At 39.7% G+C, this 16777-nt stretch overlaps 2 protein-coding genes across 3 annotated transcripts; both read right to left on the reverse strand.

Annotated features, from left to right (window-relative positions):
• Positions 1 to 736: 736 nt before the first annotated feature.
• On the reverse strand, positions 737 to 9142 carry hhatlb (hedgehog acyltransferase like, b). 2 transcript variants are annotated; one of them, XM_079361871.1, is made up of 12 exons: positions 8190 to 9142; positions 6282 to 6392; positions 4978 to 5045; positions 4779 to 4892; positions 2900 to 3094; positions 2598 to 2807; positions 2273 to 2444; positions 2029 to 2173; positions 1898 to 1933; positions 1612 to 1813; positions 1361 to 1502; positions 737 to 1283 (listed from the first exon to the last, which is right to left on the reverse strand). In XM_079361871.1, the coding sequence occupies exons 2-12, from the start codon at positions 6385 to 6387 to the stop codon at positions 1054 to 1056; spliced, it is 1620 nt and encodes a 539-aa protein (XP_079217997.1). In that variant the 5' UTR covers positions 6388 to 6392; positions 8190 to 9142; the 3' UTR covers positions 737 to 1053. The 2 variants fall into 2 exon arrangements, with proteins under 2 accessions (XP_079217997.1, XP_079217998.1); XM_079361872.1 differs by lacking the exons at positions 4978 to 5045; positions 6282 to 6392; positions 8190 to 9142 and having other exon boundaries at positions 2900 to 3089; positions 4779 to 4860.
• A 96-nt stretch (positions 9143 to 9238) lies between these two features.
• LOC306834981 (glycine--tRNA ligase-like) lies at positions 9239 to 16584 on the reverse strand. The gene is made up of 17 exons (XM_079361330.1): positions 16364 to 16584; positions 15336 to 15437; positions 15073 to 15175; positions 14843 to 14984; positions 14630 to 14718; positions 13520 to 13596; positions 13282 to 13427; positions 13041 to 13190; positions 12793 to 12955; positions 11697 to 11861; positions 11498 to 11606; positions 10716 to 10860; positions 10530 to 10615; positions 10337 to 10446; positions 10157 to 10250; positions 9550 to 9740; positions 9239 to 9446 (listed from the first exon to the last, which is right to left on the reverse strand). Exons 1-17 carry the CDS (start codon positions 16406 to 16408, stop codon positions 9333 to 9335), a joined length of 2031 nt encoding a protein of 676 aa, XP_079217456.1. The 5' UTR covers positions 16409 to 16584; the 3' UTR covers positions 9239 to 9332.
• Positions 16585 to 16777: the final 193 nt, after the last annotated feature.

Genomic DNA, 16777 nt, shown 5'->3' on the forward strand with positions numbered 1-16777 from the left:
CCTTAAAAGATGACATTGTCGTATTAATTCCAAATAGATTTAACAGATTAGTCATACTGTTAAGATACATTATGGTTTGATTAACAAGGAAACTAGGTCACAGGTTTCCTTGCTTGTCAGGAGCTATTGACTGCACCTGTGATGTTCTCCCTCACCTGATGGCTGATGACAATCAGCTGGGCTGGGAAGTGGACGTTTCTTTGCTCAGTTGGGTGTGTGTGTATCCAGAGTTGTAACCATCAGTTGGCTTTCTGCGCTTTTGTTTTGAACGAAGAACCCAGTTGTGTGTTGGCTCTGATCATTTTGTGATTACCTCTGTGTTCTTTGACTCCCACTTATCTGGTGTTTTTTGGACTCCCATTTTGTTTTTCTATCATTTTGAGTTATTCGGTGGATTGAAGGGTGATGTCCTTCTTCCACCTTTAAAGAAACCCAAGGCCCACTTTTGTTATTAGTGCAGAAGGAAAAATAACGTTTAGTTTTCATTACTGATTATCAGAAGTCTTGTCACGTTCATGTGTTGGTGCAAAGATGTGACCTCAGGTGTTGAGCTGGACGTTGTTCAAACTGCTCATAGAAGACCTAAGCGATTAACTGCTGATGTAATGCAGCAGAAATACCTCCCAGCTGTGAAAACAAGCTTCAACAGTGACTCACCTACTTTAAATATCCAGCCCAGTCAGTCATTTATATCTGAACTTCTCCATATTAATTACAGGACATATTTATAGTTTAAATTTGCTTTATTGAAATTTTATCCAAAAATGGTAGTTGTGTTTTTTTCTTCATACGTTTACTCATTTCCAGTGACTACTGAACAGAATACAGTTGTAATATACATAAATATACTGACATTTTTAAGCAAAAGTGGAATTTAGTTCTATTTCTCCACTTTAGGAACAAACAGTAAAAATGCTGTTCAAGGTATTTACAGTTTACGCTGTTTCACACATCAGATTCTTTATATTTCATGTTATAAAATCTGGACTGAAGATAACACTGCTGGCTGTTTACATCCTTTATTATAAGCATGGTAAAGTGAACGTTAAGCATCTACTCTGCCTTTTCCTTGCTGGGATCTGCTGCTGGCTGAGCAGCAGCGGGCGTGGAGGGGGTTGCTTGTGTAGCTGCGGCGCTCGTTGGGCTCGCGGCGGCGGTTGGAGGAGGAGGAGGAGGAAGAGGATCGGGGTCATCGATAAGGGCCTGTCTCCTCTCTCTCTCCTTGATCACTTGAATCAGACAGTAGGTCACAAACATGGCGATGATGGTGGTAAAAGGGAAGCCTGGGAAAGCCAGAAAAAAAATGTTAATGAAGCTTTGAAGAACAAAATCCCTTCCAAAGTAAGAGCAACAAAGTCACCTTTGAGAAGCAGGCGTTTGGCGACCAACTTGGCAAAATCCAAATTGTTCAATGCCAGGATGTTGTAGAGAACGATGCACCAGAAGTTGAAAGTATTAAAAATGGCTCTGATACGTCGGGACATTGCTTCTGACATCGCCATCTGGAAAATGAAAATTTTTTCACTTAAAAAAAAAAAAAAAAAAAAAAAAAGAAGCGTTTCATGAATCATTTATCTCTGCTATTAAACGGAAATGTAACCCAGTACAAACCTCACAAGAAGCAAAAGGCTCCATGGAGAAGAACTTGGCAGCCCACAGCTCAAAGTTGAGGCCAAAGCAGTTGAAGAAAGCCCAGATGAGCACCACCTGGCAGGGTCCCAGCCACAGGATGGTGACGCCGAAGGTGCACAGTGTCGCAATCAGCTCCTCCACCACATTCTGATGTTTTCCACCCAGGTAATCGTAAACATACCTGCAGAAAACAACACAGCATCAGCATTTAAATTCCACCAAATCCCCCCAAAAAATGATTGACTGATATTTTCAAGATGCTCACTTGCACAACCACTCATTAATCCCTCTGTCAAAATGGCTGCAAAGGAGAAGAGAGAGAGAGAAAAAAGGTTTAGTTTCACATATTTGGAATCATTTTGCCAAATGTCATCAAGTTGTGAAAACCCAACTCACGTCTCCGCAAACACATAGAGCAGAGTGATGCATTTTGGTGGCTTTGGAGGGTCCAGATGATCCAATCTCGATATGGTGTTTATGACTCCAAACATGACGGCTGCTTTCACCCAGTCATACACCAGGTTAAAGTAAGCCAGGCCCACTGAAAAATAGCAGTCCCATCAGTCATTAAAGAGCAATAAACGGGTAGAATATCATGTGAAGCAATAAACGTGGGTAGTTTTGTGGAGAGGGCACAGACCCAGAGCCCAGTCGGAGGTGTGCTTCAGAAGCTTCATGTCAGAGGGGATGGTGAGGATGTACATGAAGTGGAAGAGGATGTCTACTATAAAAATGACTCCCAGATAAATCAAGCCCTGGAGATTGATGTTCCACATTTCCCGCTCTTTCCTGGTTAGGTCGGACTTGTTGGCCTGCAGGGGGCAGCAGACGTCACAAAATCAGAAACCCCCTGCCTTGCTTTGTCTTCAAGGACTTGGACTTACTGCTCATTACTGGGTGCTCAATTAAGAGCATTGGTTGAGCTGCTGGATTAAAACGGAGGATAAAATCTTCAATAAACTTACTTGAACATAAAACTTATCGAAGGTCATGATGGGTCCAAAGTAGAAGAAGGGGAGGTAGAAGTTGTACTTCAGCAGCTCCAGGATGTTGTAGTTTCCATCTTTCCTCTCGCAGTTCTCCAGAGCAAAGCTCATACAGCGCATTATGGTGAAACCACATCCTCCATAGTAGAGAACATGACGCAGCTCAAAGTCCCCATCCACAAAACCCGCCTACATGTAGAGGAATAGGTCAAATAAAACAAAACAGATCCTGCAATTTGGACATTTGACAACAAATGTCTCTGTTATAGAGCTTGTTATACCTGCCAGGAAACAAAGGGTTCACACTTGAATGTAGCAAGTGTGCAAAGACCTGTGACGAAGCAAAGCCAGCGTATTTTCACTAAGGAGATGCTGTAGAGCAGGATGCAGTGAGATAGCATGAGGGTAACGTAGGTCCAGCCCATACTGGTCCACACAGCCAGCAGCCCGTACACCATGTACACCAGTGACCTGTACTGTGGGAGAGAAAGTGAGTGTAATCACGTGAACTCCATCCACTTTAAAAATACAACAAAGTAAAGCCGCTGACTGCACTGTAACGTAGAACATTTTCTTGTTTTTGGGCCGTTGTCATGGCTTTATTTTTGCTTCTTCCATGCATATTTTTTTGGTATATTCTTTCCAACGGAAGATTGTTCTATTATTTATGCTATATTATTCTTTATATTGTTACTTTTTGTTTTGTTACCTGCTACATTTTTATTTTTATTTCTACTTTTATTGTATGTGCTGCTGGAACCTAAATTTCCTGAGGGAGTCATCCCAAAAGGATCAATAAAGTTCAGTCTAAGTCTAAGTCTAAGTCTTTATCAATAGGTTCTAACAAGCGCCCTACATTTACTGTACTCATACTTAAGTAGATATTTAGATGCTTTTTAATTAATATTCAAATGTAACAAAACGTAACCATCTTCACATATTTCAAAAGAACATAATGTACTGTGTTTTATTTCTTTATCCTGGTTTTAAGACAGGTTTCCCAATGGGTAAAATATAAATGGAGGATGGACTTGTATATCCTTTAGTATGCTTTTAACACTACGCCACATCCCTCCCTTTCACACCACACTAACACACTGACACTGTTACATAAGGTGCCCAACTGCCCATCAGTACTACCCCATTCAAACACACTCACACAGCGCCTGCATAGCAGCGGGAGTAAATTGGCTTTCAATGTCTTACCTCCACACGTGGCAGGAGCATTAAACCCCAAGCCTTGAGCAACCCCCCCCCCCCAAAAATGTAGCTATAGTAGAAAGTTATCTTTGAAAATCGGCTCGTTTTAACAACATATAGACATTAAAGTTTCCAATTGTGCTTTGATGGGGATGAATCAACGTTCAAATAATTATCCAGATATAATGAATGTGACAAATGGTAAATGTGTATAAATTGGGACATTTTTCACGATGAAACATTTGCATTTTATTTTCTAATTGCTACTCACTCTTCCATCATACTTATTTTGAACACAGGGCTTTGACTAGAAACCAAGTATTTATTTAGTAGTTATTCTAATAACTAAAGTTAAAGATCCATTATGGGACAACTTTTGAAAAGATCCTCAACCAAATTAATGACTGTCTTTAGTTTAACGGGTTTTTCAAACATGTCTCAACAATGCTGCAAATAATGTCATCTGATAATCAAATAATCCCAGTTTAACTCTCCTCAACATTTTAATTACTCTTTTCTGTGTGTGTGGCTTTTATTATGACAATTCTTCTTGCCTTCTTTCCGACATAAACGCTTTTGAAAACAATTCACAAAGTGTGAAACATTTTCAGATCGACAGTTTGGAACAGAGCATGAAACTCTGCTGACACTTGACATGTGGTGCACCGCTGTTAACCAAACTAACTGGCACAAGTGACTGAGCTCTGTGGAGCTTCGTTTTCATTTGTTGTCTCTTTTATTCTTCTTCTTCTGGTCGTCTGACTCTCCCTCTGTCTTTGTCTCTCCACCTGGTCCCATTTATCATGTAATGTTTGGCTAACGATATCGATACGAGTATCAAAACGGTATTGCTTCCTTCTCACCTCTCAAAACTGTTCAGTGATTTGCTCTGATTATTAAAACTGAGTGTCACTACACTCCAGTTCCTTTGGTTTATCAATTCATCAATCAGACAATCACCTGCGGAGCCAGCATTGAGCAGATCTTAGCGAACAGCACGTGACCCAAGAGAGCAAACAGGATGTGATCTCTGTAGGTGGAGAACCACATCATCCACTCAGAATCAGCCGTATCCTGCACACAACAGAACCAGAAGAACACAACTAAGACACATTTCAACAGCAGCAACAAATGTCTGTAACTATTCACTTTTCCTCACCATCTTCCTCCCAACGTAGTACCATCCTGGCTTCACGCTGGTCTTAAAAGTCTTTCTGTTTGCGCTGGCTGAGAACAGGGCAAAGAGAAAAACAAAGACATTCAAATCTGACGAAAAAAACTTGAAAACTAGAAAAACACTACAACAATACATCTGTCTCATTTCCAATATATCCATTAACTTTTTCTTGCTTTTTGTACGACAGTGTCTGCTCTTCGGTAAAACGTCCCTGAAGGCAGATGTGAAACTTTTGTTTGAACTTACAGCATGCAGGGCCAACTCCGAACCTATTTTCTTCCACTGCTCTGTGATATTAATACTGACACCTGATCTGCTCTGCGTGGTCTGCATAGCTCTAACTCCTCACCCTCACACAGTCACACTGCCACTATCTGAGAACTGCACATTGTGTTGTGTGTATGTGACCCAAGCTACACACTGCTTCACATTTAGGCCTCTTTTTTTTTATTTCTGTAGACTTACAACACTACCTGGAAGATTTTGTGTTTGCGCATCTGTGTCTGGAAGGTAACTTTTTATAAGTACTTCTATCTGAGCAGCATATTATGTGTACATGTGGACATGTGGGCTGCTTGTAAAAAAAGTGCACGATATATACCATATACTATAAGAAGCTTAAATCTGGCTTTTAAGGGAAATGCATTGGTCTCCTGTTGGATTGGTCCTCTTCTACACTTTGTCATAGCAATAATTCACTACATAAAAGCAGTAGTTTAGTCTGTAGGGACTTGGGTGGGAACTGGAGGGTCGCCGGTTCAAGTCCCGGCACGGACCAAGTCCAGAAATTTGGTTTGATAGCTGGAGAGGTGCCAGTCCACTTCCTGAGCACTGCCAAGGTGCCCTTGAGCAAGGCACCAACCCCCAAAGCTGCTCTGGAGGGCTCGCTGTGGGCAGCCCCCTCACTCTGAGACCTCTCCATTAATGCACGTCACGAGGATCCTGATTGTGATTGTGCATGAGTGTCTTTCGGCCTATGTGTGTATGTCCATTAAACAGCGTGTAAACCTAACTTCCCCTCGTGGGATTGATAAAGTATAAATTATTAACATTTGCATGGACAATAAATGTGTTAAGATAAACAACACTGCAACTTTGCTGATTTTGCCCTCTTTATAGAGTTCATATACGATAATAAAATGAAATAAAATCAATGATTGATAAGTTAGATACAGAAGTCTTCAGCAGATTTGATCAAGCACTTTCAAATGTGTGAATGTCAGACTGAATCTGTGTTTGTATGTGTTTGTATGTAACAAAAAGAGTGTGTGCTTTCTCATACTTACAGCTGGACACCTCAAAGATCCAACTGGCAGCCCAGAACATGGCCAGACCCAGCACAGTGTTGTAGAAGTAGATCTCATATCTGGGAAGTGCAGCTTTGATCCCCATGGTCGCTGAGAAAAAAAGAGGAAGCGCCGAGAAATACAGACAACTTCATGTTGTATTTGAACAACTAAAAAAACAGGTTTAACTTCTGTGGTAACACCCATGAAGTGACAGCACTCCAGGGCTTCCTATTCTCTCTGTCAAATACCTTGTGATGGTTCACACAATGATCAATCTTTTCATTACCCTGATCATATCTCTCATTGTGACCTCCTGGATCTCACTCAGTAGGAGGGATGACACATTAACGCGCTCTGTGCAGTACTCGGGCAGCAGCTGGGAGCGTAAAACTACAAGGGCTACAATTCCTCTTTAATGTTTGCCTGAGAAACATTTATTCTGACTGACTAAAAATAGACAATTGTGCTTGTCAATCAATCTTTATTTAGATCTCTATCAAGTTTCAAGTCACGTTCCTTCACAGACATATTATTAGAAATAAAAGTAACGTAAGACAAACACTTCTATTTAGTTCTGCACCATTCTTAAGAATACTTAAGTATTTTAATTATAAGACAAATTGTGTCCTTAATTCAAAATGTTTCTGAGAAGTTGTGCAGACAGTAATAACGAAATATGTACTGAATATTTAACATTAGGAAAGCTGGTGAACGAGGAAAGGGGCAAGGATATACTCTGTAAAAATTAACCTTTCCAAGTAAATATTATTCTACTTTTAATTGCACTGAAAACACAGCCTAGTTTCAAAAACATAGTCAAAAGTAAAAGTGAAATTACTGATATGTTTTATGGTCCCTGTCCTATTATAGTACCAGTTTATTGTTGCAGCGTCTCAAGGGAGCCTTAACATAGAAGTAAGACATAGAGGGTCAAGAACAGTTGAATGTTTGACCATTGTTTGCATACTTTAAAGTCCATTTACATCCCAGCACTGTCCTGAACTACCTCGACATGTCCAACACAACTGTAAGATCCCTCATTAGCATAAACCCCTTTAGGACTTTTTTTGACTTGACAATTCATCCTCTTTTTACCTCAAGAAGAGAATAAATGCCAAACTTTACCTCAGGTGTATGATTTACTTGACATAAAGTCTTAGTCTTAATAGCCGACACAAAATGGTATGTTACTGCTGTCAACTCGTTTGAGTTGGTCGATGTGCAGCTCATTAAACTGATTTATTTTGTAAGCTGGCTTTCATGTTTAATTAGCTCTTCATATCTTGTACATTATTAGCCTATCTGTCAAATAAAGAGGTAAAAGTGCAATATTTAAACTATGTTATGTCGACCTATAGTGTAGCAGACCAAAACTAGCACAATAGTATAAGTCAAGTCAAGTGTATCATAACTGTAGCCTACTTTAGAACGTAAGAGCAATAAATACACCTGAGCTTTGAACACTTCTACTTGCTCACACTTTGAAAGCGGCTTTCTTTTTTAACATCAAAGCCTTAGACATTTCCCTGTAAAATTGTTGCTTCAAGCCTTTAAAGTAAGCATTATAGATCAATGGTATCTGCCTGACTTCGTTGTGCTTATCAAAAAAGAACAGCGAAAATGAGTACAGTTTCCACTCTGATGATAAAGACATTAACAAAGTACAGCTGCGTGCTATTTTTAACTTCACAACTTCTCTACTGTCTCATTCATTAGTTCTCGTAAAACGGCTTTTTACTTTTTAAAGCTGATAAAAACACATTTTAATTTGTCTTCGAAGTCTAGAAGTGAAGACGTATTTATCCATCTGCCTTTAAATGTTTATTTACTCGATTGTCCGAGTGAGATGCCTGTTGTTAAAATGCCACTCAGCTCGTCCTCTGCACCACCTGTTGTGATACTGACCTTGAACGCAGCAGTTGAAGCTCCAAGAAAATCACGATATGAAACTTTTTTTTTCTCTCTGTTCAAACGGATTTTAAAAAGTGTAAAATTACATTTGGATAAATTTCAAAATCTTATTTTCTGCTGGGGTTGTACAGGGTGCAAGGTGGGCTGTGGGTCCCTCTGACTCCCTGTCAGGGAGCTGCCACCAGTTAAAAGGTGACATGATGTATTTATACTTTGACCACTGAGACACAGTGGGCGGAACAAGAGAGCTGCAAAGTCTTTGTAACATACTGTGAGACATCCAATAGGCTATAGGGGTATTTTTCTTCCATCAGCCACCACCCTTACTGTTAATGAAAATAAATAGGCACCTAAATCCACTTACTGTGGATGTAAAGTACTGTAGGTAATATACCTGAAAAATATCTTTATTTGGGCTAATTGCAATAATTGTATGCATTTTTACAGGATTTGTCCTTGCTTTTGTATTGAACATTATGATTACAAAAGACATCTGAACTATATTCTCTTGTTGCTATTTTCCATATTCATAGTTGCCAGATCTGTTTTGGGAGGGTCTAAGACCGTTGTTATTTTGAGCTGTAGCCAACAAACATCCATGCCTCTCTCTCTCACACACATTCTACAATAAGCTGTGAAACAACATGTAGTGCCGTCTACTGACAGCAACACAAAATACAACACAGTGAAATACAAAATAGTCATTACGGCCGAGAGAAAGTCTGGTGTTTGCCGCTGTTAAAAGAACTGAATTGTATTTTTTAGCAAAGAATATTCAATGTACAATGTATGAAAGATGTCAATGAAACTTAAGTCCATTCATGGCTGTATGTATCTCTTGCTTTTAAATCATCAGTGCTACACATTCATAGGGAGCTACTGTAACAGTTGCTCAGGTGACTATTAATGCGGAGGCAACAGAGGACTGTCTTATAGCCTCATTAGCATGTTTACGACCGAGTTTTACTTCAGACTAAGTGAAATCTAAATCATGCCGTGACTTGAAATGAAAGAAATTACTTTAATTCTGTATGTAAAATTTATTAGATTCAGTCATTTTAAAAAGAGACTATTTTGGAATTTAAAATCTTCATTGACAACATGGTCCGTGTGCAGAGAAGATGAGCCGCTGTTTCTTCACTCCTTCTTGCTGCACTCTTGTCCTTCAAAGATGGGGTACGTCTTCTCCACCTCAGGCCATGTCAAAATGCCGTTAGCCAGATCTCGAACGACCCCAGGCAGCTCAAGGACCTGAAAAATATTTGTTTATATTAGAACAAAAAAATAACAAATGCAAAACTGTACGAGCCCTACATCGTGTGAATTAAAGCCGCAGCTATTTAGCTCTTTGTACCTCGGCCCTGATCTGCCTCATGGAGTCTCTGTCTCTCAGCGTGGCTGTGTGAGGCGTCTTCTTCACTGTGTCGAAGTCGATGGTGATTCCAAACGCTACCCCGATCTCATCTGACCTGGCGTAGCGCCTCCCAATGGATCCCGAAGAGTCGTCGATTTTGTGGGACACACCATTTTTAGTCATTGCTTCAGCTTGAAGAAAAAAAAAACAAACAACAAATTAGGAATCTTTAGGAACATTGACGTAGACATGCCAAAAGAAATCACTTTTACTTGACAACTGTAGTCGTGAATACTCAAGAAATAGTCCAGCAATAACACACCAATAATAGAGCTGTTTTAAAATTACACTTCTCATTTGCACAGATTAAGAAATTTGATTTAAGAGGTGTTCATAATTTTCTTTGCATGACAATCAAGCTAGCATTTTTAACCTTGTCTCCAGTCTTCATGCTAAGCTAACTGCACACTGTTTCCAGCTTCATCTTATTTTAATCTCAAGAAGTATACAATTTTTTTACAGAAATATCTAGAAACTTCACTATATATTAAATATAACAAATTTACATCAAGCTATATATAAGTATTCAAGCTAGCTTCAAACTCACATAACTGCTGGACAAACGGCACAAACTCCTGGTTTTGACTCAGAGGAAGGATGGAGCATTTGTATGGAGCTACAGTGGGAGGGAAGCTGAAATACTGGATAAGAAAACAAAAAAATTGGAAAGTTAAAACACATCAAACAAGCTTATGAATCTCTCACTCTTTTTTTTTAGCCTTCTCACCGTCCTCTGTTCATCCCCCTGCCGGATAAGGAACGAGTGCTCGAAGATAGAGTACATGATCCTTCCGATGCCAAAGGACGGCTCGATTACATTGGGAACAATCTCCTCCACTGTGGGAAAAAAGAGAGGGTTATTTTCCCACATTAAAAAGTCACCGTGTGAGCGAACAGGCAGGTCCGGTGTCAGGTCTTACCATGCAGAGTTTTCTGGAACCTCTTCACACTGACCATGTCTTTGGTCACTTTAAATGTCTTGCCCTCTGTCTCAATGCTGAACTCCCTACAGAAAGAAACAGAACAAAATCGCAGGTTTTAGGAATATAGATGTGCAAAAAATACGTTGTGAGAATACAGAATGGCTTTTGTTCAGCCGTGATCACCCTTTTTCACTGAGAAGCTTCTCCTGATCGGTGATGTAGCATTCGTCACAGACAGCCAGGTAATCCAAAACAAGCTTTGCATCCTTTTTGTAGGTTGTTCCTATGGCTCCTCTTTTGGGATCAAACTGGACGACATTCACAACTTTGTGTGAAACAATTAAGGATTAAAACAGGAATCGAGTTTTCCAGCAAAGGGATCCACACAGTAAATGTGTGTAAACCGATATCTGATTCATGATGCATCAGCCAATGTATCAAATTTTTTCCCCTCCCTAATATTGGTATCTGTGTCGGCCCCAAAATCCCATATTGATCGGGTTCTAGTGTCTTCCATATTAATCAATATTTCCTGTATCATGATTTTATCAGTTTATATATCAGACCGTAATTAAGTCTCTGATTCCCAAGACTATTGAGCAACAGCACAGCTCTTGTCATTATTCAAACTGTAAATCCCAAATGTCAGATTGAAGGTGAGTGCAGAGAGAAAAACAGACAGGTTCCCAATCAGCACTCACACGCCTCTGTACAGCTGAGGTCAAACCTTCAGGAGTTGTGACAAAAAGCAGAACACATTTCTGAGTGAAGGGAGAATTTTTAAGCTCCAGATTTTAAACAGCTGACTCTCCCTACTCCTGGTGGAAATGTCCCAAAACAGAAGGCAAAGTAGAGGACAAACTTGCAGTTTATTTTTGTCCATGAAATTAAACTAACCAGAAATGACATATTACAGCATGTACGTTTTCGATGCAGTGAAAGCCCACAACGTGCTCAAAAGGATATGGGTTCTTTCAGGGGTTTTTCAGCCACTAGAGGGACCCTGGTGGCTCTGGAGTGACAAGACAGGTCATAGCAGGCACGGTCAGCACAGCCCACAATCTCTATCCAGCCCTGAGGGAGAGAAACCAACCTGTCCTGACTCCTGTTTAAACTTTCAATCATCTCAGTCTGTATGTGCGAATAAAGGAGAAAGAGGCTTACATAGGAGGTTTTAGACTCCGCGTCCCAACAGTCACAGGCATAATGAGCCATCTCATTCTCCATGTGCTGACGGAAACGCACTTTATCTTTGGACAGGCCCACTTTGATGAGGTAGAGGTAGATTCTTCCAACGAAGTAACCCAGAACTGAATTGTTTATCACTCCCTGAAAGAAATCCATTTCAAGATATATTCATGATGAAGGTTCAACAAACACATCATTAATGATCACTTTTGTAGTATTTCGTCACGTTAAAACATCCCTTATAGGTTTAATATGGACAATTTAAACATTTTTTTTCACAAATATAAACGAGATATAGATGATAACTGAGTTTTTAAAAAGAGTGAAGTCAAACTCCCTCGAAGTTGTTGTTCTGAATTCTGAAGGGAAGTGAAGGGGCGTTGGTTCCTTCAGCTTGTTTACGTTTCTCTTTGTGCCTTGAACATGTTTTATTTACGTTTACCCCTCCCTGTCCAACCCTTAGCTCTAACACCGCGAGGGGAACGAGAGACAGTCCCGCCCACTCAGGGATGCTGGTCGAAGGGTCTTAATTTAAAATTTTATTTTCGTCAAAAGAGAACAACTCAAGAAAAACCAACTGACTCTCCAAACTAAAGAAAATACTCTCCCTTGTTATATATATATATATATATATATATATATATATATATATATATATATAATTTTTTTTTTTAATTATGTTTTTTAATTAAGATGCCAAATCAATGTAATAGAAAATATTGCTTATCCTCATAGGTGCTTCGATTAACAAAAAACTCCAAATAAATTCAAACTCAATTTCTGTTAGTTTAATATATAAACAATTTTTCTGCTCAAGCTGCAAAACATTATAACGTATAATCACTCTAAACTATACGCTAAAAAGACAGTTTTGGTTCCAGACTATTAATGTTGTAAAATTCAAAATGACATCCTTAATTTCTTTCCTCTCGACCTTCCACATTAAACGTTCACAACTGAGTGACGGTTTTAACTTCGAACAATAAGTCAGCATCAGTCCAGGCATCTTTCCAGCACTAACATTAAATACCCTCACAGTATTCCATAAGAAGCCAAATAAATGATATCCAACCTGCTCTACAGCGTCACCCAGCCTCATAATCTGTGCGGACTGCCCACTGGTCTGAGCCTTGGAGGAGAACAGCATGATCTCCAGGTCCGCGACATTAGAGAATTTAGGGTGCACCTTGTCGTTGGGATCCACAAAGTGCTCGATCTCTGCCATGGTGAACTCCCTGCAAGCAGTTGAAACAGAAATCTCACTGTCTTGTTGTGCTGTAGCATATGCACTCAATTTAAAATGAAAGACTTTCTGAATACCTGACACGGATGAGTCCAGAGCGAGGAGAGATCTCGTTCCTGAAGGAGTTACCAATCTGAGCAGCCCCAAAGGGAAGTCTTCCCTGGTTAAACTCCAATAAGCGTTTGAAATTGAGGAACATTCCCTGAGCAGTTTCAGGCCTCAGATAGCTGAATATGAACATTTGACACAACTTTAATACATCAAACATTTATTGTATATGAAACACTAGAGACAGATGTTTGCTTGACGGATCAGTACCCGGGCGTGTTCCCGCCTGGTCCAATGGACGTCTGGAACATCAGGTTGAAGGAGATGGGAGCTGTGAGGTCATTTCCTGTCGAGGGAGACTTGACGTTGTATTTCACAAACAGATCTGACAGCTCCTGCTGAGTGTAGTTGTCCATCTAGATGAGAAAGAAAACATCAAAAGATTATTTCCAAACCAACATTTATCACCTTATCCAGCCACTTCAGATACAATGGTGCTTTGACTCACCTGAGTGATGACATCATCCATCTCAGTCACCTTCTCTGCCGCACATTTCTCATCCGACATCAGTTTTTTCAAGTGAGCTGTGAGGAAACAAACAACCGTTAGACAGTTGACAGTTCCAATCACAAAAGCATTATTATATTTATTGTGTGACAGCTCAATCTTTATATTCCTGAAAATTGTTTGTTTTGTCTGAAAAGAACCAGACAGGTAGTTTAATAATGAATCAAACAGCTGAAAATGCAGCTCAAAACAAATTTAAAAAACGGTTAATATTCACCAAGCAGCTGCATCATAAATCGGTTTTTTTTTCAACAAGCCACACGCTTTGGAGAATTATCTTTGAATTCATTCTGTCTTCATTTCGCACATCATACATTCTTATGATCACTCAATTGTGTTTTTCAGCACACACTCAGATTGAAGTCCAACTACCAGGAATCAAAAATGTGAAAAAAGACACAAAATTATAAAATGAAAGTTGAATATATAAAAAAAACTATTTTGTGGCTTTTTTTGTTTTGATTTCATATATTACTATTAATGAGCGACAATATTAATAGCATGGAGTAAAGACTTAAAAAGTCCCACGTCAGCACTTTTATCTCCTAACGTGTCTCCACATGATGTAAAATGAACTTATTATGTCACTGTACATCTTACATTCTCAACGTGTATGCGAGTGCACATACACACTTAGAACACCTGAAAAACCAGTCAGCCATGACACCTGAACTCCTGCCCCCCCCCCCCCACACACACACACACACACACTTAACTACAACTCCCTGAAGAGGTGCAACCAGTACGGCAGGTCGCAACCTGCAACAAGCTGATCTGCAGAGACGTATTTGAAAAGATGGAAAATATCCCCAAAATCTAGATGTGTTAAAATGCATTTAACAAGAGTTATACTGATTTATGCAATGCACATTACAAGTAAACAATAATTAATAAACGTACACATTATGAGGTCCATGTGCTCTCTGTGTGTGAAATCTGACCTTTCTAGCAATGAAGGTAAACAATGGAAAGCTCACAGAAGGAGCTGAACACAATGGGGCTAATTTGAATCCTTTAAAAGACAGAATGCTGGAGGACAAAGAAAGTCACCTTTGAGGAGGTGATCAGCACGGTAGCATTCCCCCGTCTTGGCATCTTTCACCATGTAGTCAGCGAATTTATCCACATGGCCCGACGTCCTACAGGGAGAAAGATGAAGACGAAGATCATGCAACTTATATTAAATATATACTGCATTTCTGCAGTGAAGAAAAGTTGGGAGGAAAGATCTCAGTTGTTAATCTTAAGTTTTTTGGCACCTACTTGAGAACAGGCTCCGGGGTCAGCATAGTGCAGTCGATCTCCAGAATCTGCTCCTCATGGATGAAGTGTTGCCTCCACACCTGCAGGATGTTGTTTTTTAGGGCACAACCCACAGGGCCGAAGTCATACAGGCCACTCACACCTGAGAAACAAACCAGTCAGTGAGGAGGCCGTGCATTGAAATAATAGTTTATGCTCTCCGTTACAACTTCTTCTTTTTTTTTTTTTACCTCCATAAATGGCAAAGGCCTGATCGTAGAAGAACCTCCTCTTCAAGGTGTCCTCCATCTTCCCTCTGTCCACTGTGTCATCTTTAGGCTGCAGAGCAAGCTCCTACACATCAGGGTGAATGATTACCAGTAAAGTTAATATATATGAGGCAATATGACACATATGGAAAGTGCAATCAAAATCTTTTGGTTTCACTTTCTATATGTGTCATACACATGCAAAGCAGAACCAAAAGATTTCTGCTGTTGTAAGACTTTTTGACCTTTGCTTCAAGGATCTTCTTTCTGGCTTTCAGCTCTGAGACAGCTCTGCTCATCTCCTGCTCCGTGGCGCCTTTTTCCTTTAACTGGTGCACCAGATCACCCTGAGGAAAAAATACCAATCGTTAGCTTCCCTGTCACACTTCACTGTCACAAATATTCTCACACAACACCATACCAGTTAACGCAGTCCTTTTTTTTTCATTTTTGTATTATTTGTATTATTGCACTTCGTAATCCTTTTTTTTATGTAATGCAGTGATTCAGCGATTCTCGAAGTGGCGTCCACGAACCACAGCTTGGGGTTCCGCAGAATCATTTACATAACATTGTTAAGTGTGCTATATCATTGAAATAACAAACGCGGACCTCTTGCACTAATAAAATCAACCATGTTTTCCAATACTCCCGCCCACTTTAGTTTTGTGCTTTAGTTTATGTTTAGTTTTAGTTTATGTTTATCAACGTTACAATAATAAGGGGGTCCTTGGAAAAATGTCTCACCTGAAAGGGGTCCATGGTCAAAAAAGTTTGAAAACTCCTGGTTTACATGTCCCTTAATATAAAAAAAGATCACCTAAGATATAACTATGTTTTTTTTTAATAGTTTAATATATTTATTATAAAATCAAATTGCAGTTTGAGCAGAAAAAAATCTCCTTCTCTTCAGTTTTCACCACACCCCTCTACAAACGTTCAGATATTTCCTAAAGATTGTGACTTTTGCTTCAATCTTTGAACACAAACTGACAAGCTAAATACTACTTGTAAAATGTTCTCTTGATGCAACAATTCAATTCGGTTGTGTTAGGCCTGTTTCTGTTTGTATTTTATTTTATTTTTTCAGGATTTAAACGCACACACATATGGTTATATCCTGTCTAAAGCACGTTACGGATGTTTACTCCTGTAAGCACTTTCTAAAAGTGTTAAAACTCTCCAGTCACCAAGATGTAAAGTATCTCCTGCGTGCTGCAGCCTACATTAAGAAGCTGCTCAGCTTTGCTTTCCGCAGGTGTGCATATCTCACCTGTTCCCTCACAGCCTCCCTCAAAGGCGCCAGTACTTGTTCCATGTTGACACGTAGTCTCAAGCTCCGTGCAGCGCTGCGGCCAGACGAGGATCTCTTTCGAAGACAGTCCACTTCATGCTTTCCTTTAAGATCCCTTTCTTTTCCTCAAAGAGGAGGAGAGAGGAAGAAGGGGAGGCGCGTGCCTCTGTACATATTGTATTGTACAGCAGTCATGTCTGAAACAAGGGCTTTTAGTTGCATCATCCAGGAAGCTCACTTAACTTTTCCTCTATAGGGGCCGTAGGCTTAAAAACAAAGACTCCGAATGTGCAGCGTTGGACTGTAACTTTACTGGGAACACATTTTTTCATAACACCTGTATTTCTCCTGTTATGGAGAAAGTGGATAGGTAAAAAGTTTGTGTATATAGTT

Source organism: Symphodus melops (assembly GCF_947650265.1).
Source record: "Symphodus melops genome assembly, chromosome: 14".
Lineage (NCBI taxonomy): Eukaryota > Metazoa > Chordata > Actinopteri > Labriformes > Labridae > Symphodus > Symphodus melops.

Excerpts from the sequence above, each read along its gene's own strand:
- hhatlb (XM_079361871.1), bottom strand. The coding sequence starts at position 6,387 with ATGGGGATCAAAGCTGCACTTCCCAGATATGAGATCTACTTCTACAAC. Across the intron at positions 2,808-2,899 it reads AACCCTTTGTTTCCTGGCAG|GCGGGTTTTGTGGATGGGGA; the intron begins GTATAACAAGCT and ends CTCTACATGTAG. Across the intron at positions 1,503-1,611 it reads AGCCTTTTGCTTCTTGTGAG|ATGGCGATGTCAGAAGCAAT; the intron begins GTTTGTACTGGG and ends TTCATTTTCCAG.
- LOC306834981 (XM_079361330.1), bottom strand. The coding sequence starts at position 16,408 with ATGGAACAAGTACTGGCGCCTTTGAGGGAGGCTGTGAGGGAACAG. Across the intron at positions 14,719-14,842 it reads ACCCCGGAGCCTGTTCTCAA|GACGTCGGGCCATGTGGATA; the intron begins GTAGGTGCCAAA and ends TTCTCCCTGTAG. Across the intron at positions 11,862-12,792 it reads TGGGTGACGCTGTAGAGCAG|GGAGTGATAAACAATTCAGT; the intron begins GTTGGATATCAT and ends GATTTCTTTCAG.